The 17,167-nt window shown below is 40.4% G+C and overlaps 8 protein-coding genes across 8 annotated transcripts; 4 read left to right on the forward strand and 4 right to left on the reverse strand.

Moving 5' to 3' along the window:
• The first annotated feature begins 192 nt into the window (after window positions 1-192).
• On the forward strand, window positions 193-1,761 carry LOC108012086 (uncharacterized). The gene is made up of 3 exons (XM_017077363.4): window positions 193-823; window positions 880-1,408; window positions 1,475-1,761. The coding sequence occupies exons 1-3, from the start codon at window positions 269-271 to the stop codon at window positions 1,657-1,659; spliced, it is 1,269 nt and encodes a 422-aa protein (XP_016932852.4). The 5' UTR covers window positions 193-268; the 3' UTR covers window positions 1,660-1,761.
• Window positions 1,762-2,311: 550 nt separating this feature from the next.
• LOC108007903 (uncharacterized) lies at window positions 2,312-3,807 on the forward strand. Its single transcript, XM_065867227.2, has 3 exons — window positions 2,312-2,933; window positions 2,994-3,522; window positions 3,589-3,807. Exons 1-3 carry the CDS (start codon window positions 2,388-2,390, stop codon window positions 3,771-3,773), a joined length of 1,260 nt encoding a protein of 419 aa, XP_065723299.2. The 5' UTR covers window positions 2,312-2,387; the 3' UTR covers window positions 3,774-3,807.
• Window positions 3,808-4,865: 1,058 nt separating this feature from the next.
• Window positions 4,866-6,366, forward strand: LOC108007905 (uncharacterized). The gene is made up of 3 exons (XM_017071674.4): window positions 4,866-5,480; window positions 5,543-6,071; window positions 6,133-6,366. Exons 1-3 carry the CDS (start codon window positions 4,929-4,931, stop codon window positions 6,315-6,317), a joined length of 1,266 nt encoding a protein of 421 aa, XP_016927163.4. The 5' UTR covers window positions 4,866-4,928; the 3' UTR covers window positions 6,318-6,366.
• A 422-nt stretch (window positions 6,367-6,788) lies between these two features.
• Window positions 6,789-8,317, forward strand: LOC108007889 (uncharacterized). The gene is made up of 2 exons (XM_036818785.3): window positions 6,789-7,924; window positions 7,991-8,317. Exons 1-2 carry the CDS (start codon window positions 6,859-6,861, stop codon window positions 8,173-8,175), a joined length of 1,251 nt encoding a protein of 416 aa, XP_036674680.2. The 5' UTR covers window positions 6,789-6,858; the 3' UTR covers window positions 8,176-8,317.
• On the reverse strand, window positions 8,300-9,943 carry LOC136117048 (uncharacterized). The gene is made up of 3 exons (XM_065865890.2): window positions 8,979-9,943; window positions 8,694-8,910; window positions 8,300-8,638 (listed from the first exon to the last, which is right to left on the reverse strand). The coding sequence occupies exons 1-3, from the start codon at window positions 9,819-9,821 to the stop codon at window positions 8,445-8,447; spliced, it is 1,254 nt and encodes a 417-aa protein (XP_065721962.2). The 5' UTR covers window positions 9,822-9,943; the 3' UTR covers window positions 8,300-8,444.
• Window positions 9,944-10,530: 587 nt separating this feature from the next.
• LOC108007913 (uncharacterized) lies at window positions 10,531-12,579 on the reverse strand. Its single transcript, XM_017071681.4, has 4 exons — window positions 12,067-12,579; window positions 11,382-11,881; window positions 10,957-11,320; window positions 10,531-10,901 (listed from the first exon to the last, which is right to left on the reverse strand). The coding sequence occupies exons 1-4, from the start codon at window positions 12,269-12,271 to the stop codon at window positions 10,708-10,710; spliced, it is 1,263 nt and encodes a 420-aa protein (XP_016927170.4). The 5' UTR covers window positions 12,272-12,579; the 3' UTR covers window positions 10,531-10,707.
• Window positions 12,580-13,151: 572 nt separating this feature from the next.
• LOC108007912 (uncharacterized) lies at window positions 13,152-14,809 on the reverse strand. Its single transcript, XM_017071680.4, has 4 exons — window positions 14,465-14,809; window positions 13,913-14,409; window positions 13,490-13,859; window positions 13,152-13,427 (listed from the first exon to the last, which is right to left on the reverse strand). Exons 1-4 carry the CDS (start codon window positions 14,667-14,669, stop codon window positions 13,222-13,224), a joined length of 1,278 nt encoding a protein of 425 aa, XP_016927169.4. The 5' UTR covers window positions 14,670-14,809; the 3' UTR covers window positions 13,152-13,221.
• Window positions 14,810-14,946: 137 nt separating this feature from the next.
• On the reverse strand, window positions 14,947-16,668 carry LOC108007909 (uncharacterized). The gene is made up of 4 exons (XM_017071678.4): window positions 16,392-16,668; window positions 15,689-16,191; window positions 15,259-15,628; window positions 14,947-15,199 (listed from the first exon to the last, which is right to left on the reverse strand). Exons 1-4 carry the CDS (start codon window positions 16,594-16,596, stop codon window positions 14,991-14,993), a joined length of 1,287 nt encoding a protein of 428 aa, XP_016927167.3. The 5' UTR covers window positions 16,597-16,668; the 3' UTR covers window positions 14,947-14,990.
• Between the last annotated feature and the right edge of the window lie 499 nt (window positions 16,669-17,167).

Genomic DNA, 17,167 nt, shown 5'->3' on the forward strand with positions numbered 1-17,167 from the left:
CTGAAGTGATAACTGCATATTTTATATTTACAAAGACTCCTGCCGGAATCTCGATGTTGATATTAAATAATAACCTTATAAGTTATAACTGATTATAATCAGAACCGAGGGTGGCGGTGAGTACGAAAAGCTTGATCAAAGCGATTCGAAAGCTCAGTCATTTTGCTTAAAATGAGCCAAGCCCGTGAACGGGTTTTCCATAACAAACTACAACAGCACTCAGAATAGTCGTGGCACTTATCGAATAGATTGTGCAACAGCAAGTAGAATGACTGACAAGATAGATGCGGAACAGTTTAATGACGATGAACTGGAGGCCCCGGCTTGGCTGAATCCCCAGTTTATAGGAGAAATTCTAAGCGCGTACGAAGAGGCCCCGGAACTGAAAGTGATCGATCTAAAGATCACACCCGCGAGTTTTCAAGGAGATCACTATGCCAGCGTTATGTTCCGCACTACTGCTGAGTATACCACCTCAAAGGGCAAGTTTAGTAAGCCCCTTATTATAAAGACGATGCCAGAGCAGGAGGGACACAAAAAGGACATGCTAAGCGAATCGCATATATTCGAAACCGAGATTGGAATGTATTGCCAGGTGCTTCCGGAATTCGAGAGGATTCTACGGGAGGCAGGGGATAACACAAAGCTATTTGTGCCCTGCATCTATCACAGCCTGGATCCCCGTAGGGTAATGATATTCGAGGATCTGGTGCCACAAGGATACTCAGTGATTCGGGATCGTCCTGTTGCACTGGAGGAACTCAAAACAGCCTTTTCCAAGCTGGCCAAATGGCATGCAGTTAGCATGAAAGTTATTAATGAGGTGAGTAAAATGAATGAAGTGAGTTTCATATCATATTAATGTTTTTTATTCAACAGCAACCTGCCTTTCTAAAGGAATTCAAATATGGCTTATTTGATATGCCCACCATACAGAATGACCCTTTCGTTACTACTGGCATGAAGAGCTTTATTGAAATGCTGGACAACTTACCCGACCTAAAAAAGTATAAGCCCTATTTTGAACAAATTCAAGAAAAACATTTGAAACGACTCGAAGCCGAGATGCAAGAGTACCACAAAAACCGACGGAACGATGGGTACTATGTCCTGTGCCATGGTGACTTCCATCTTCGCAACATGATGTTTAAGAACAATAAGGAAACCGGAAACCACGAGGATACCATGCTGGTGGACTTCCAGTTAAGCAACCTTTGCCCCATTACCGTTGATCTAACATATTCCATCTATATGTTAATGGAGCCCGAACAGCGCCGGGATATGGGAAAGGACTTGATTAACTATTACTTTACAGTTCTAGTAGCAACTCTCAAGAGCATTGGATACAAAGGTGATATGCCAACCCAAGCAAAACTCTGGGAGCAAATTCATCGCAATAAGTACTATGGTGAGTTAGTATTATCCATTAAAACAGAAGATAAATAAACTAATACTTATTATAATCCGTTTTCAGATTTCTTTTTGATAAGCACTTTCCTCCCCCTGATTTTGGCGATCAAATCAAACACTTTTAAAATGCATGACCTCATCCAGAATCCGGAAACTCGTCAAAAGACCTACTTTTTGGATACATACGTTAAAGATGTTACCAAACTTTTGCCCAAGTTCGAGAAGCTTGGTTATTTTAAGGGTCTATAACTAAGAATAGAATTTCAATTTTAGTTTTATACTGCATGATGATTGTATCTGTTATATTAACATTTGAAATAAAAATGTTTTGCTTAATTATAACAATGGTAATCTTATGTGATCTGTTATAACTTTATTAATATTTTATAAAATAAATATCATGGAAAATATTAAAAAAGTTATTCAGCTTATTCAAGATAGAAAAATTTTAAGGAGATTACAATAATTTGAATGACAACGCTATCGAGTTGGGAAAATTACGATTGTATAAGAATTGTTATCTCACAACTTTTGCTTAATTATTGCCGGCGTCAAGTGTCTAGAATGTTACGCTAGTCATTTGAGAATGAAATGTGCACTTTTTAATTATAAGCTTTACAAAATAATACTTTTAGATGCGCAAGGTGAACACTACTTTAAATTGAAAACTGAAGTATAGGAGATATAAAGTTAGGAGATAGAATATTAAAAAGACCAAATTTATTTTCCACGATGAAATAAAAACTCCTCTGACAGCTTTAACATATCGAATATTTATGTCTATAACAAGGATAACAAATGATAAGATTATAAACGTTGTATCAAAAAACTACTATTAGCCTCTTAAAAGCTAGTATAAAGCTCGCCAAGTTTTATTTAAAGCGATCGTGGTTTCTCAGAGCTCTCGCACTACCTATTCGTATAGCTAACTGAAAGGTTCTACCACTACGGTTAAAATAGCAAAAGTATTTTCTAAAATGGAAAGTCATATTATTGAATTTAATGCTGACGAACTTCAGCCGCCATCCTGGTTAAATGCCCGGTTCATCGGTGGAATTTTGAGTGCCTACGAGAAAATAGATCTGAATGTAACCGATCTGCAGATCTCACCTGCAACTGCCCAAGGAGATCACTATGCCAGCGTTATGTTCCGCACCAAAGTGGAGTATACCACCGCGAAGGGAAAGTTCTCCAAGCCGCTGATCATCAAAACCATGCCGGAGCAGGAAGGTCACAAAAAGGACATGCTGGCCGAATCGCATCTGTTCGAAACCGAGATCGGAATGTACTGCCATGCTCTTCCGGAGTTCGAAAGAATTCTCCGGGAGGCTGGTGACCATACAAAGCTGTTCGTGCCCTGCATTTATCATAGCCTGAAGCCACGCCAAGTGATGATCTTTGAGGATCTGGTGCCGCAAGGATACACCGTCATCCGGAACAGTCCTCCCTCAGTGGGGGATTTAAAATTAGCATTCAACAAGCTGGCCAAATGGCACGCAGTCAGCATGAAAGTCATTAATGAAGTAAGCTTGGTAAAATATTAGCGTTTTATTATTATCATTATAACATTCCCTCTTTATCAGCAACCTACTTTTCTGAAGGAGTTCAAATATGGCCTTTTTGAAATGCCCACCATTAATTCGGATCCGTTTATAACCACAGGCATGGGAAACTTTATCAAAATGCTGGACAAATTCCCAGAGCTAAAGAAGTATAAGCCCCATTTCGAAAAGATAAAAGATAACTATTTGGACCGACTGCAAGTTGAGATGCATGAGTTTCACAAATATCGGCGGAATGATCGATACTATGTCCTGTGCCACGGTGACTTTCATCTACGGAACATGATGTTTAGGCACAACAAGAAGTTAGGAGCCTATGATGACGTCATGCTGGTGGATTTCCAGTTCTGCAATCTTGTCCCCATTACAGTTGATTTAACATACTCCGTATATATGTTAATGGAGTCGGAACAGCGTTGGGAAATGGGAAAGGACTTGATCAACGACTATTTCTCGGTTTTGCTAGACACTCTTAGGAAAATTGGATTCAAGGGGGATATGCCCACCCAAACTGGATTGTGGGATCAAATACACAACAACAAATACTTTGGTAAGAGGGTTATTTAAGCTTGAACTGGAGATTTAGGAACTAACCTTCCATTTTAATCCATTACAGATTTATTTATGATCAGCACATTGCTTCCAGTGATGTTGGCCATTAAATCAAACACTCTTAAAATGCATGACGCCATCCAAGATCCAGAGGCTCGGCAGAAGTCTTACTATCATGACGCTTATGTAAAAGATGTCTCCAAGCTCTTGCCCAAATTTGAAAAATTGGGATACTTTAATGATCTATAATTTAATAAAGCAGTTAAATGTTATATAACAAAAAGATTCCTTATTTTATTGAAGTACCAATTGTAAGGGGAGTCCTGGAAGTTTATTGGAAGGTGAAGTTCGATGGCACTTGGTGAAGTGTCAAGATCACAAATAAATAAATTGTGATTTTGTAACAAAATTCTGTTAGCCTGTTCAATTAGTTACTTTGAAAGATAAGATTGTAAAAGTACTTTTAAGTTATCGGACAGTGAAGATATTGGCCAATGCAATGCTAACGAAGTACATAAACCTGCTTTTCTTAATGCCCAGTTAATTTGTTAAGGAGGAGGTATTCATCGCCAGATTCCTAAACATTAAGATATTACCAATTCTATTTATACAATAAAAACGACCTTGAAGACAATTACACGTAATACTAATGATATATGTGTAATAAGCAACCACTTGATCTGAAAATTGAAAAAAAAGCGTTATATACCTTTATTTATTTCTTTAAAATAAGAGCTTCACAAAAGTCTAAAATCATAAATACAATTTTTGGTGATAAGATTGTAAAAGTACTTATAGAAGCCGGGCAAAGATATCGACTAGTTCAGCAGGCTTGTTTAATAACTAGTACATTGGTGAAATACTAGTAATCTAAGTAATGCCTCAAAAATTGAGATTTACCGATTTGCGGTCCTTAAATGGCATTTTCCAGGAAAATTATTGGGCCTTGATAAACATTCATTAATGGAATTTTTACCTTTACACTTATAATTTTTTAATAGATTTTATATATTTTTTACTGGCTATTTAATTGGATAAAGCTATCAAAAAGCTGAAATTTTTGTTAAATTATAATACATTCAAAATAGCGTATTAGTTTAAACATCAAAAGCTTTACCAAGCTTTTAATTATAAAAAATATCATGATTACAAAGATAAATGTCGGCACATACACCCTGTGCAAATTTCTCACACAAATGAAGGACAAACGTTTTTGTATTGTGTGCAAACCGCTTGTTTAAGTCATTCAGTTCTCGTCAAATTAAATAAAATAAAGAAAAGCTATTGCAATTACGGGTGAGCTTTATTTAGAATAGTATAAAACGAGCGGACCCCCAATAGTTGTCGACATAGCTTGACCGATCGTTAATCAGTCCAGTTAAAGCTTGTTTTGTGGCTAGCAAAATGACCGAAGAAGTAGATACATCGCAATTTAATGCCGACGAGCTTCAGCCACCAATTTGGCTTAATGCCCAGTTTATTGAAGAGGCCCTGAGTGCATACGAAAAGGTTCCATTGCAAGTTACCGATCTGAAAATATCACCAGCTACTGCCCAGGGAGATCATTATGCCAGCGTTATGTTCCGAACTGTTGCAGAGTACACCACCGCGCAGGGAAAGTTCTCCAAACCAATGATCGTTAAGACGATGCCGGAGGAGGAAGGTCACAAGAAGGATATACTCACGGATTCGCACATCTTCGAAACAGAAATCCTGATGTACAGCAAGGCATTGCCGGAGTTTGAGAGGATTCTGCAAGAGGCAGGGGACAATACCAAGCTCTATGTGCCGTGCATCTACCACAGTCTGGAGCCTAGGAAGGTGATGATCTTCGATGATCTGGTCCCTCAGGGATACACAGTCATCCGAAATCGCCCTGCCACCAAAGAAGAACTGAAAAAAGTATTTTCCAAATTAGCCAAATGGCATGCAGTCAGCATGAAAGTTATAAATGAGGTATTATACCCACTGCTAACGAAATATTAAATATTGATCACGCATATCGTATGCCATTTCAGAGACCTGACTTCCTTAAAGATTTTAAATATGGTATGTGGGACATGAGCGCTTTTTTAAGCGATCCCATGATCACCACTGGGCTACCATGTTTTCTGGAAATGCTTGACAAGGTTCCGGAACTTACAAGGTACAAGCCGTATTTTGAAAAAATTAAGGAGAACTACATCCAACGGATGAGTGAAATTATGTTGGAATACCGTTCCAATCCGCAAGCAAATAGGTATTATGTGCTGTGCCATGGCGATTTTCATATTCGGAATATGTTGTTTAAGAACAACAAGGAAACGGGAGCCCCGGATGATGTTATGCTGGTGGATTTTCAGTTTAGCAATGTTTGTCCCATTACCATCGACCTGACATACTCCGTCTACATGCTGATGGAGTCAGAGGAGCGCTGTGACCTCGGTAAAGATTTTATCAATTATTATTTCTCTGTTTTGGTGGACACTCTGAAGAAAGTGGGCTTCAAGGGTGAAGTGCCCACACAGAGTGGGTTGTGGAATCATATTCGTGGGCATAGATATTATGGTAAGTAGCTAAAATGCAAGTAACAAAATCGGAAATTATTCATAAACATTTTTCTATGCAGACTTCTTCCTGATGACCTCTTTCCTGGCCATGATACTAGCCATTAAAACAAATAGTTTAAAATTGACAGATTTAATTTTGGATCACGAAACAAAACAAAAAACATATTTCTTGGATGCTTACCTCAAAGATGTTAAAACACTGTTGCCTATATTCGAAAAAATGGGTTATTTTGAAAATTTATAAAATAAATTGTACAATAATCAATTAAAATAAATATTATTGGGTAATACTACTTCTGCTATCAGTTTGATTTAGTGTAACACCCCCATGGACTAGAACAATTAACAGCTCATTGCCTAGGACTTATCAAACAATAGTGGTATCTCTCAAGTTTTAAGATGTAAATGCTAGTCATGCTTACTATAACAATAGAAAACAATTATTTCTTTTATTTAATTTCCGTTGCAGTAAACATTTAAGTAGATGCTAGGTGTCATTTGCAAATTAAAATATTCTTTGCTTTATATTGATAAGTATGCTTTGATTAGTTATTAGATTTAAATTTTGAATTACCAGCGATCAAGTGGTAATTATACTGTTGATAAGATAACACCCCCCGGGGTATTTCATACAGAATCGAAAAGATTCAACTGAAAAAGCTTAAAACTGCTTTTGAAAGCTCACTTGGCAAACCTTTAAAACGAGTGAATACCCAATCGGTTTTAGTATAACCAGATCGCAGAGTGTTCCGAAAAGTTGTAAGTTCCGAGACCGCGAAACAAACATGACAGATAAAACAGGTACAGAAGAATTCAATGCCGACGAGCTGGAGGCTCCGGCCTGGTTGAACGCCCAGTTCATTGGTGACGTTCTGAGCAGCTATGAAAAGTGCCCGGAACTAAGAGTAACAGCTCTACAAATCACCCCCGCAAGTGCCCAGGGAGATCACTATGCCAGCGTTATGTTCCGAACTACTGCCGAGTATACCACCTCGAAGGGAAAGTTCAGTAAGCCCCTTATCATCAAGACGATGCCCGAGCAGGAAGGTCACAAGAAGGATATGCTGGCCGAGTCACATTTGTTCTCCACGGAGATTGGAGCCTACACCAAGGCTCTTCCGGAGTTTGAGAGGATTCTCCGGGAGGCAGGAGATGATACAAAGCTATATGTGCCTTGCATCTACCACAGCTTGGAGCCTCGTCAGGTGATGATATTCGAGGATCTGGTGCCACAGGGATACTCTGTCATTCGAAACAGACCTATCAAAGAGGAGGAACTGAAAAAAGTCTTTTCCAAATTGGCCAAATGGCATGCTGCCAGCATGAAAGTTATGAATGAGCAACCAGAGCTCATGGAAGATTTTAAGTATGGTTTGGTTGAAATGCCCGCATTGATGTCGGATCCAATGGTCACAGGTGGCATGGCTAGCTTTGTGAAAATGCTAGATAAGATTCCCGAACTTACAAAGTACAAGCCGTTCTTTGAGAAAATAAGGGAGGATTACTTACAGCGAATGGCCGACGTGCTGCAGGAGTACCGAAAGAACTATCAATCCGATGGATACTACGTAATGTGTCACGGCGATTTCCATCTTCGAAATATGATGTTTAAGGACAACGGGGACGTCATGTTTGTGGATTTCCAAGTCTGTAATCTGTGCCCCATTACAATCGATCTGATTTATTCCGTCTACATGCTTATGGAGGCAGAGCAGCGATTGGATCTCGGGAAAGATTTAATTAACTACTACTTCTCCGTCCTGGAGGACACTTTGAAAAAATTGGACTACCAGGCCGAGATGCCCACACAATCGGGTCTCTGGAAACAAATTCATCGCCACAAGTACTATGGTAATTGCCTTATTTAACTTTCGGTTATCAAATACTTATTTTTTTTATTTGTATTTATTTTCACAGATATCTTCCTCATTTCCACTTTTCTTCCAATGATGTTGCCCATTAAAGCAAATAAGGTGAAAATGAACGATATAATTCTGGACCCAATAACAAGAGATAAGTGCTACACATTCGACTTTTATGTTGATGAAATCAAGAGGCTCCTTCCCAAGTACGAAGAATTGGGATACTTTAAAGATCTATGAATGTAGACAGAAATGTTGCTTTCAGTTGCAGCTTTTAAAAGTGTATTATCGCTTTTATAGATTTAAATTTCCGGCTCACCAATAAGTTAATATTAGGTGCTCTCTAGAAGTACTTTTAATAAAATTTTAAAACAACTGGTAATAGTTTATTTGTTTGTCAGAAAAGCTTGTGTCTGGAAAAATGAAAGCTTACTCTATTTGGAAGCCCGAATACTTTTGATCGAATGTAACGTAATCTGTCTGTCAGCTTCTCTCTCCAATTCATTTACTTAAATATCCAAGAATCCGGACAGTTCGAACTCTTTGATAGTGCGCTGAAGGAAAGCTCGGTACTTGGGGTTCTCGACATTTTCGCGGCGGAAACGATCGCCGCTTTCGGTGCGCGAGTTTAGATCCTCGAGGTTCTCGAAACCGGCTCCTTCCCGGAAAATCAGGGGGGTCAAGCAAGTGGCACCGATGACACCTGAAAGATTAGATCATTAGAATTTCGTTATTCAGATGGGGTAAAGTTAACAGACCCATTAGACTGGTGTTGATCAACTCGATGTGGATTTCCTTAAGAGTGGGAATGTGTCCTTTGTAATTTAGCTTCTCCAGGGTCTGCTGTAGGGTTCTTTGGTATTCCCGAACGATATACTTGAAATGAACCTTTCGAACATTCTCGTTTAAAGAGCCGTAGAGGAAGTAGTTGAGATCAATGGTTGGGGATCCCACGTAGGCCAACTGGAAGTCCAACTGGAAATAGAAGATTAAAATATATATTAATATTCTTTTTAAATAATACCTATTATACAATGACCTACCGTGACCACATCATCGGGTTCCTTGGTCCCGTTGTTAATGTGGAACAAAAGATTGTTGATCCACAGATCGGTGAGGTTGAAAACGCGGAACTCCTTGCCGGTGGACTCAAACATGGTCAGCGCCCTCTGCAGGACATTCTCGGCCAGCTTGAACATCTTCTCCGTGATCTCCTCGTAGCCCTTCCAGTGGGCCACCTCCTCGGCTACGCAGCGGATGTTTACGGGGAAGAAGGTGAGAAAGTCACGACGGTCGGGATTCCGGGAGATGGGCGCCTCGTCGAAGAATTCCAGCACCTCGGGGTTCTCCTGGGCGATGAGGGCGCTGCAGGCGTGCAACTTGGCGACCTTCTCAATGGTGGGCAATACGTAATCCAGGTTCAGTAGACGACCCCGCTCGAAATTCTCGAAGCCGGACAGCTGCATGTCCTCCAGGATAAGGAAGGGTTCCGGCGATTCCGTGGTGTAGTAACATGTGGGAGCAATTTTCGTTTGATCTCCGATGGATTGGAGAAGTGTCTGGACTCGTGGGAGCACCTCTTTGTAGGCCAGAATCTCGCGCTTGAAGAGCTTACTTCTTTGGGCCACCGCACCCGTTTGTCCCTTGGGATGATCTTTCACAATCACCGAGAACTTGCTCTTCGGCGCCGAACCCCTTTGAAGATTGAAGCTGGCCCGGTGCATTTCACTGGCAAATCCAGCTGCCTGGTCGCCAACTTGGGCACTTTTCACCAGCAACTCCGTGACCGCCAGCTGCTCCTCCTTGAAATGCTCCTTCAGTACATCCTGTAGGAATTCAGCGGTAAGCCATTCCGGTGCCTGGTAGTTCTTGCTGCCGGTTCCCATTGTAACTTATTTATTTTTTTGTTTTTTCAAGTCACCTGACTGCACCGAATAGAAAAAAAGCCGAGAGCAGAGCAGCTGAGCAGCAACTTAATTTGGGGGCTATCGAATCGAGAATGTGGGGCGAAACATGTGACAGCTGGGAGAATGACAGAGCTTCCATAAAGCTCTCTCTGTTTTTAGCTTTACGATGGCTTATCAGCTGATTTGGGTATATATAATATGTAAAATGTACATATGGGAACCACCAAGCACATAGCTCAGAAACCAGTTTGCGGATAAGTGTGGATCGAATCTTGTGGATACTGTTTACTGATAAGAAAGGTCAGTGCTACCATTTCTATATAAAAGAAGGGTAAAATATCAAATGGAAGAATGCATTACAGAACCAATGTATAACTAAATTTATTTAGTTTTATTTTATTTTAATGTTCTGTGGGCTTTGGTTATTATTATCGACCTATTACTGTTTTATTCAACAGAGATAAACAAAACGTGAACTGAGTACTGGCACCTGTTGCGATAAGCTTCCACGAGTTGCTCTGCGTTTAATATATTTGATCTAATTATTATCGATCGAAAATAGCTCTAAGTAATTATTTCTTTAAATATAAAAATAAATGCTTAAATCTTTTTAAATCGATCTTTGTAATAAAGCTACAGTTAATGTGCCTTTTTTTAATTAGGGTATGGAGATATGACACAAAATCCCTAAGATAACAAAATAAAAAATTCTTTATTTAAAAATATTAGTTCGACTTTGTCGCAGTTAAACAATAGATAAAACCGTCCGGTCTTTCAGTTCCACACAGGTTTTAATTCGGAAAAAAGTGCATAAAAGAATGGGACAGGGCTATTAGGAATAAGTACATAAGTGACTAGCATTACTTTAAAAGTCTAATATGCCACGCCTATAAAGAAAGGGGAATATGCTGAGGGCAGCACGGATGTATAGGGGATTTGTGTAGACCTTAGACCGGAAGCGATCCCCTTCCTCTCCCGGCTGCGTAAGCTTCACCAAGCTGGCCTCCGTGTCCACGGGTAATAGGATAAACACCAAATGGGTGAATGTGTTAAAGTAACCTGAGGGAAAGGACAAATTATAGATAGTGCCCTCTAAGCAGTTATCGGAACTCACCCCAAAATCCATACTTTATCATGTTCATATGCAGCTCCCTTAGCATCGGCACTCTTTCGCTATATTTAAGGATCTTCAGACACCGCACTAGGTGGGTATGGTATATCCTGATAAAGCAGTCGAAGTTTTGTATCCGTATACTATGCCGGGCCGAGCAAATGATGAGTTCCCACAGGTCCTGAGCCGGACTGCCCCATTTGCACAGTTGGAAATCCACGAAACGAATTTGGTTGATATCACCAGATTGGGTATAGCTTAGCATAATGTTGCTGGACCACAAATCGCCGTGATTAAGAACCTTAAACTCAAGCGGATTGTTGTTGAAACAGCGGGCGTAGGATTGCACAAATTGGTCAGCAGTGGGCTATAAACAAAATCATTATTATTAATTCCACTATGAACATTTAGAAACTTATTACACTTACTATGCGACTCACGTACTCCTCATGATCGGCCAAACCCCAACTGGCCATTGCTGTCTTAAAGCTCTGAAGCCTCGCCTGGTAAGACTTGGATCGGTTGTAGTTGGCGGGTAGATAAATTCTCTGAAAGTCATCGGGAAAAGGTCCTTTACGTTGACGCCAAACTGCACTTGCCGCGTGAAATTCAGCTAATTTTTCCAGCACACGTTGCATATGGACCATATCGAAACCCTTGAGGCGATTGATATTGCGGTATTTTTTCGTTTGCAGATCTTCCTGCACCAGGCAGATCCGCCCTTTTATATCTTCCGCCCAGTGACATTTTGGTGCGAATTTTACACTCAGTCCAGCCTCCTCATAGAGAAGTTCGAAATTCGGTATGATAGTTTCGTACATCATCTTCTCCTTGGGAAATATATTCAGGGTATTCACAAAGCCACCATTCCCCTGGGCATCGTCCAGCATGGTCTTCACTATGTACGATTTTTGTTGTGAGAATCCATCTATCAAAAAATGGGAAAATTGATTTGTAAAAATTTTAAAATTCGAATTATTTCATGTTTTTAAATTTGCACCCGTGCGTATGAGTGATAAAAACTGAACTTACGAGTATATCAAAGCATTTTTATATGGTAACGTAGCAAGTTTATTTAATGTGTAGTATAGATATCCACACCTTCTCTCTCACCTTTCATCTCGATGTCGATGACGATGCGCATCAGCAGCGAGGTGTAGGTCTCTCCGGGCGGTGTGGCCGGAATAATCGAGAGGTTCAGGATGCGCCGGAACTCGCGAAATTCCCTCTTAAGCAGTCGCTTGAAGTAGGCCTCGTTGACCCAATCCGGAATCCGGACATCGCTGGATTTGCAGAACTTGGTGCTGTTATCGGGCATTTCGCTGGAATTCCGCCAGAGTGAGCTCACTGTGGCGATCGTATTAGATCGTATCGGATCGGATCGAAACGGTTATGCGTTGTTCCCGGTCCAAAGTGTGCGGCGCAACTGTTTTGCCTCGACTTTCCTTATCGAGAATGTATTTCTTGTTTGAGCGACGCGATGTTATTTTTGTTCTACTGCACGCACAGCAACAAAAACAACCGCATTACGACGAGGTGGGTGAGGTGCGCACTTATCAACGCCCCGAAAGCAATGCCAACTGCCCGTCCAACTGGTTCGTCAACAGCTGGGACACTGATCATGGCGTCTGGGCCAAAGACTCTCCCCGTGGGGCAGTGGGTGATAATTGGTGGGGTAGAGCTTTCGCCCGCACGGTTCCCGATATGGTCAAGCAGGGCACCAGGCGCCGGTCTTATCAACAGTGGCAGTATTGTGATGAGAATACCTGATAACCTAAAGTTCGGAGAGGGGAAACACTCTTGAAATCATTTACACTAGTAGTGCAAAGAAATTTATGTTTTAAAACTTTTTGAGATATTTCATTTTAAGAACGGTAACTAAGAATAATGATTCTCCACTACTATATTTATTTTTGTACCTACAAAGAATTTTTACATATTTCTTAAGGCGTACCTTGTTCTACTTGGCGCTATCATTCTATAGCTTTTATCAGTTTGTTGATGGAGATACGGTGAGTGCGTGATAAGCAGACAGACACATTTTTATTATCTCTGAATGTGACAAAAAAAATTTAAATTAATTTAGTTTAAAAAATATTTTTGAGTATATGCCCAGATGAAAATCTATTTCAAGGTCTCCCGGTTTCAATTGCAATGCAGTCGCGACATTCGCCATGTAAATCTTGAAAAAACCAGAATCAATATTCTCACACAATTTATTTAATAGAGTCGAGTGCAAGCTGCAGTGGAAGATGAATGAACTTGCGATCAGTCAAAGTCTTCGAAATTAAAGAGACCGCGGTTGCAGCAAAAGGGATAAAACTCTCTGATGACTTCCACAAAGGCAGGATTTGTGTAGGATCGTTTTCGAAGCTTCCTGCCCTCCTCATCCTTGGAATTAATGGTATGCAGGTTACTTTCCTTACAAGGGGGCAGCAAATGGCCAGGTAAGTGATTTAACACGGAAAAGAAAGCTAAGGAAATATGAAAAGTTTGTGAAATGTTTAAGTAAATTATATATATGCAGAGTCTCTACCACAGAATGTGTTATTTTTCTTATAGATGGCAGATTGAAGCTCCCTCAACTGGGGAAGAGGCTTTTTGTACTTTAGCACTCTTAAGCATTCGATGAGATATTCCCAGTAGATTCTCACAAAATTATCGAATTCCCTATAGCGCGAATCCTTTTCGGCGGAAAGGGTTATCATCATTAGCAGATCCTGAGCCGGACTTGCCCATTTGCAGACCTGAAAGTCCAGTAAAACGGCATCACTAAGAGCACCATTTCCATCGTACTTGTATAGCATATTGGTGGCAGAAAAGTCGCCATGAGTGAGGACATTGAAATCTTGGGGATCTACATTGAGGGATTCCAAACAGAGTTTGCCATACTGCTCTGTAGTGGGCTGTAATTAAATATATGAGATGTCTTGTCAAGGCTATGAAGTGAAATCCTTACGAAGTTCTTAAGGTAACATTCATCCATTCCCCAAGTTTTCATGGCTTCCTTGTACTCCGGAGCCTTTGTTTCAAACCCAATCAGGCTAAACTGAAGGCTGTCCTTCTTGGCGAATCCATGATAAAAGTCAGTGTGGTAGGGCCCATGGCGATCTTTGTAGATCACACTGGCGGCATGCAGCTCAGCCAACTTCTGAAGAGACAGTCGCATATGCTCCATATCCACCCCCTTGGTTTGATCCTTACCCTTATAGTTCTGGGCTGAAAGATCTTCAAAGATGAAGTAGAGATTTCCCTCGATCTCTCCGATTTCCAAGCACTTTGGTATCAGCTGCACAGGATGCCCAGCCTCACGATAGATTTCCTCAAACTCGGGTAAATAAGTGGAGTACATCTGCTGCTCCTTGTGGAAGTACCGCATCTCATTCACTCTCTGGCCGCCCTTATCTAAACTCAGGGTGGTCTTGACCACATACGACTTTCTTTTTTGAGTTCCGTCTAAAGATAAGAGATTTTCACGTTGTTCCTAATTATATAATCCAGAACACCTCACCCTTCATTTCTAAATCCAAGTAAACACGCAACATGACCGATGTAAAATTGCATCCTGGCGGAACAGCGGCCACTGGAGTAAACTGGAGAATCTTACTATAATCAGGCTCATCCTTTGCGAGCAAGAACTCAAACTTCGCCCTGTTTAACCATTCAGGTATAATCAGACTCTCGTTGGGGTTCTCGATCTTCTCGGAGCGCGACATGATTTCAACTGATTCCAAATTTAAGTCTTATGCCATTATGTTAAGTTTATCACAAAGAGATAATATCTCTGGAGATTATTCTCTGTCAAACAGATAGTTTTTATGATGGTTGGATGAATCAGCAGAAATACAATTATAAACATAATTAAGACTATTATTTTAGATTATTGCAGCCTTGAGGTAACTGAAACTTAAACCTTTTTTATCTAAAGTAACCATCAACTTACTCGAGTCAAAGTCATACTGATAAGGTGCACACTTTTTTGACACTCCAAACTTGTTATCGTCATACTTATCTATCATTTATTGCAAGTTCACAAATCAAACATCATAGTCTTCAAAGTTTAAAATTCCGCGGTTATACAGGAAGGGATATAGCTCCTTCATAACATTTCCAAAGGCGGGATTGGAAAGCATACGCAATCTGAGACTTTCTCCTTCCTCTGTGTCAGCGGTCATATTGTGAAAACTGCTGTCCTTATCGGAGGGAAATAGAATTATGGGCAGGTGATTCATAATGCTGAAGAAAGCTGCAGGGGAATAATTTGATTGAGTGATTTAAAAAATGCATTTCTAATATAGATCTTACGGTAAAATGAATAGTGCTTGTTGTTCATAGAGCTTTGAAGATCGCGTAGTTTTGGCAAGGGCTTTTTCAGTTTCAAAACCTTTAGGCACTCGATGAGGCGCTCCCAGTAGATTCGCACGAAGTGATCAAACTCCTTGATAAGCAAATCCTTTTCGGGGGAGAGGGTGAGGAAGAAGAGCAGGTCCACCGCAGGACTGGCCCACGTGGTAAGCTGGAAGTCGATTAGTATGAGCTGATCGAGACTTCCGTCGGGCAAATAATTGCTCATCAGATTGCTAGACCAGAAGTCACCGTGATTGAGTACATGGAATTCCGTGGGATCCGCCTCCAAAGTACTCAGGCATTGAGCCCAATACTGATCTTCATTGGGCTAATTAAAAATAAGGAGATATTATTACCGCGATTCCTCTTTCAATTATATTCAACTTACAAAGTCCTTGACGTATTTCTCTGCGTCTTTCATGCCCCACATAAGCATTGCCTTCTTGTAGGCCTTCTCCTTCCGCTTGAACCCATCAATATGGAATTTCTTTACATCCCGCTTCACGAATCCCTCATTGAATTCACTGGGATAGGGACCATGCAGCTCCTCGTACACCGCACTGGCCGCGTGATACTCGGCCAACTTGTGCAGGGATTTTGTCATGTGCTCCATATCCAGTCCCTTGGTACGATCCATGTTCTTGAATCGCTGGACACACAGGTCCTCGAAGATGAAGTGGATGTCTCCATCCCGCTCCTCAGTGTGCAGGCACTTGGGCGCCAATTTAAGGTCCCACCCGACATCCTTGTAGAGGGCCTCGAAGGCGGGAAGGTACGTTTTGTACATCTTAGCCTCCTTGGGGAAAAGTCCAAAATCGTTAATGTCACTGCCACCTTTCTCCTCGGGTAGCATCGTCTTGAAAATATATGTTTTGGTCTTGACGCTACCATCTGCAATATTAAATAAAATCGCATTTTTAAACATGTTCTTGAGATCTGAAATCTCTATAAAACGTTACCCCACAATTAGGCGTATCTTTATTTAAAGCTTATAAAACTGTATCAAGTACTGTAACTATTAACAACCACATATGAAGTCTTTATAGATCTTTATTATGATGATTATTGACATATGTTTACCACAAACTCACCTTTCATTTCAAGCTTAATATAGACCCTCAACATGGTCGAGGTGAAATTCTCCCCAGGCGGAATCGCCGCTACCACGGTGAATTTCAGTACTTTAACATGATCTGGTTCGTCCTTGGCCAGGACACCTTCGAAGTACTTTTCGTTGATCCAATCCGGAATGATCAGATGCTCATTGGGGTTTACGATTTCGTCGTTGTCGGACATTTTGCTATTTATTCTAGTGTATTTGGCTGGCACAACCTCTTCCGGCACCTGTTAGTTCGGGACTGAAAGTGTACACATTTCCAAAGCTGCTTTAATAGCAATTTTTGAGTTCTCTTATCGATAACTTATTTCATAATGTTGGGTAACACCAATAAGTTGCCTAAGTTTGTCTCTTTAATTATCAAACTATCTCTTCAATCTTGTCTAGCGGGACTTTATAACTATTTTCCCATTTTATAATTTTTTATCTGTTTTGACTTGTTTATTATTTTTAATGACTGCCTTGCTTGCTTATTTTAACGCTTATTTGACGTATTTTTACTCAGACATCATAATTATGGGTAGTTCTCAATGAAGATGAATTTCGTGTATTTACATTATTTTTGGTAAATTTTGGATTCATCTAGAACTTTTCTACGTTATCAGCTATATAGTTTTTTTTTTATTAAGAGCATTAAAAAATCGTCGTGTGCTCAATTGTGTTACTTAGGTTTGCTGGCCTTGACAGCCAATTGATAGCACACAAGCAAATTCAAGACTGATTAATGAATGTTTGTTTGTGATACACTAT

The sequence above is a fragment of the Drosophila suzukii genome, chromosome 3 (assembly GCF_043229965.1).
Source record: "Drosophila suzukii chromosome 3, CBGP_Dsuzu_IsoJpt1.0, whole genome shotgun sequence".
Lineage (NCBI taxonomy): Eukaryota > Metazoa > Arthropoda > Insecta > Diptera > Drosophilidae > Drosophila > Drosophila suzukii.

What these genes read in the sequence shown, in the direction of transcription:
- LOC108007913 (XM_017071681.4), bottom strand. Translation starts at nt 12,271, where the DNA reads ATGCCCGATAACAGCACCAAGTTCTGCAAATCCAGCGATGTCCGGATT. An exon ending in CATCGACATCGAGATGAAAG is followed by an intron (nt 11,882 to 12,066) that starts GTGAGAGAGAAG and finishes ATTTTTTGATAG; the next exon opens with ATGGATTCTCACAACAAAAA. An exon ending in AGGAGTACGTGAGTCGCATA is followed by an intron (nt 11,321 to 11,381) that starts GTAAGTGTAATA and finishes TTTTGTTTATAG; the next exon opens with CCCACTGCTGACCAATTTGT.
- LOC108007909 (XM_017071678.4), bottom strand. Translation starts at nt 16,596, where the DNA reads ATGTCCGACAACGACGAAATCGTAAACCCCAATGAGCATCTGATCATT. An exon ending in TATTAAGCTTGAAATGAAAG is followed by an intron (nt 16,192 to 16,391) that starts GTGAGTTTGTGG and finishes TTAATATTGCAG; the next exon opens with ATGGTAGCGTCAAGACCAAA. An exon ending in AGAAATACGTCAAGGACTTT is followed by an intron (nt 15,629 to 15,688) that starts GTAAGTTGAATA and finishes ATTTTTAATTAG; the next exon opens with CCCAATGAAGATCAGTATTG.
- LOC108012086 (XM_017077363.4), top strand. Translation starts at nt 269, where the DNA reads ATGACTGACAAGATAGATGCGGAACAGTTTAATGACGATGAACTGGAG. An exon ending in GCATGAAAGTTATTAATGAG is followed by an intron (nt 824 to 879) that starts GTGAGTAAAATG and finishes TTTATTCAACAG; the next exon opens with CAACCTGCCTTTCTAAAGGA. An exon ending in TCATCGCAATAAGTACTATG is followed by an intron (nt 1,409 to 1,474) that starts GTGAGTTAGTAT and finishes ATCCGTTTTCAG; the next exon opens with ATTTCTTTTTGATAAGCACT.
- LOC108007905 (XM_017071674.4), top strand. Translation starts at nt 4,929, where the DNA reads ATGACCGAAGAAGTAGATACATCGCAATTTAATGCCGACGAGCTTCAG. An exon ending in GCATGAAAGTTATAAATGAG is followed by an intron (nt 5,481 to 5,542) that starts GTATTATACCCA and finishes ATGCCATTTCAG; the next exon opens with AGACCTGACTTCCTTAAAGA. An exon ending in TCGTGGGCATAGATATTATG is followed by an intron (nt 6,072 to 6,132) that starts GTAAGTAGCTAA and finishes TTTTCTATGCAG; the next exon opens with ACTTCTTCCTGATGACCTCT.
- LOC108007912 (XM_017071680.4), bottom strand. Translation starts at nt 14,669, where the DNA reads ATGTCGCGCTCCGAGAAGATCGAGAACCCCAACGAGAGTCTGATTATA. An exon ending in AATGTTACCTTAAGAACTTC is followed by an intron (nt 13,860 to 13,912) that starts GTAAGGATTTCA and finishes ATTTAATTACAG; the next exon opens with CCCACTACAGAGCAGTATGG. An exon ending in GAAAAATAACACATTCTGTG is followed by an intron (nt 13,428 to 13,489) that starts GTAGAGACTCTG and finishes ATATTTCCTTAG; the next exon opens with CTTTCTTTTCCGTGTTAAAT.
- LOC108007903 (XM_065867227.2), top strand. Translation starts at nt 2,388, where the DNA reads ATGGAAAGTCATATTATTGAATTTAATGCTGACGAACTTCAGCCGCCA. An exon ending in GCATGAAAGTCATTAATGAA is followed by an intron (nt 2,934 to 2,993) that starts GTAAGCTTGGTA and finishes CCTCTTTATCAG; the next exon opens with CAACCTACTTTTCTGAAGGA. An exon ending in ACACAACAACAAATACTTTG is followed by an intron (nt 3,523 to 3,588) that starts GTAAGAGGGTTA and finishes AATCCATTACAG; the next exon opens with ATTTATTTATGATCAGCACA.
- LOC108007889 (XM_036818785.3), top strand. Translation starts at nt 6,859, where the DNA reads ATGACAGATAAAACAGGTACAGAAGAATTCAATGCCGACGAGCTGGAG. An exon ending in TCATCGCCACAAGTACTATG is followed by an intron (nt 7,925 to 7,990) that starts GTAATTGCCTTA and finishes TTATTTTCACAG; the next exon opens with ATATCTTCCTCATTTCCACT.
- LOC136117048 (XM_065865890.2), bottom strand. Translation starts at nt 9,821, where the DNA reads ATGGGAACCGGCAGCAAGAACTACCAGGCACCGGAATGGCTTACCGCT. An exon ending in AACCCGATGATGTGGTCACG is followed by an intron (nt 8,911 to 8,978) that starts GTAGGTCATTGT and finishes TTCTATTTCCAG; the next exon opens with TTGGACTTCCAGTTGGCCTA. An exon ending in GATCAACACCAGTCTAATGG is followed by an intron (nt 8,639 to 8,693) that starts GTCTGTTAACTT and finishes CTAATCTTTCAG; the next exon opens with GTGTCATCGGTGCCACTTGC.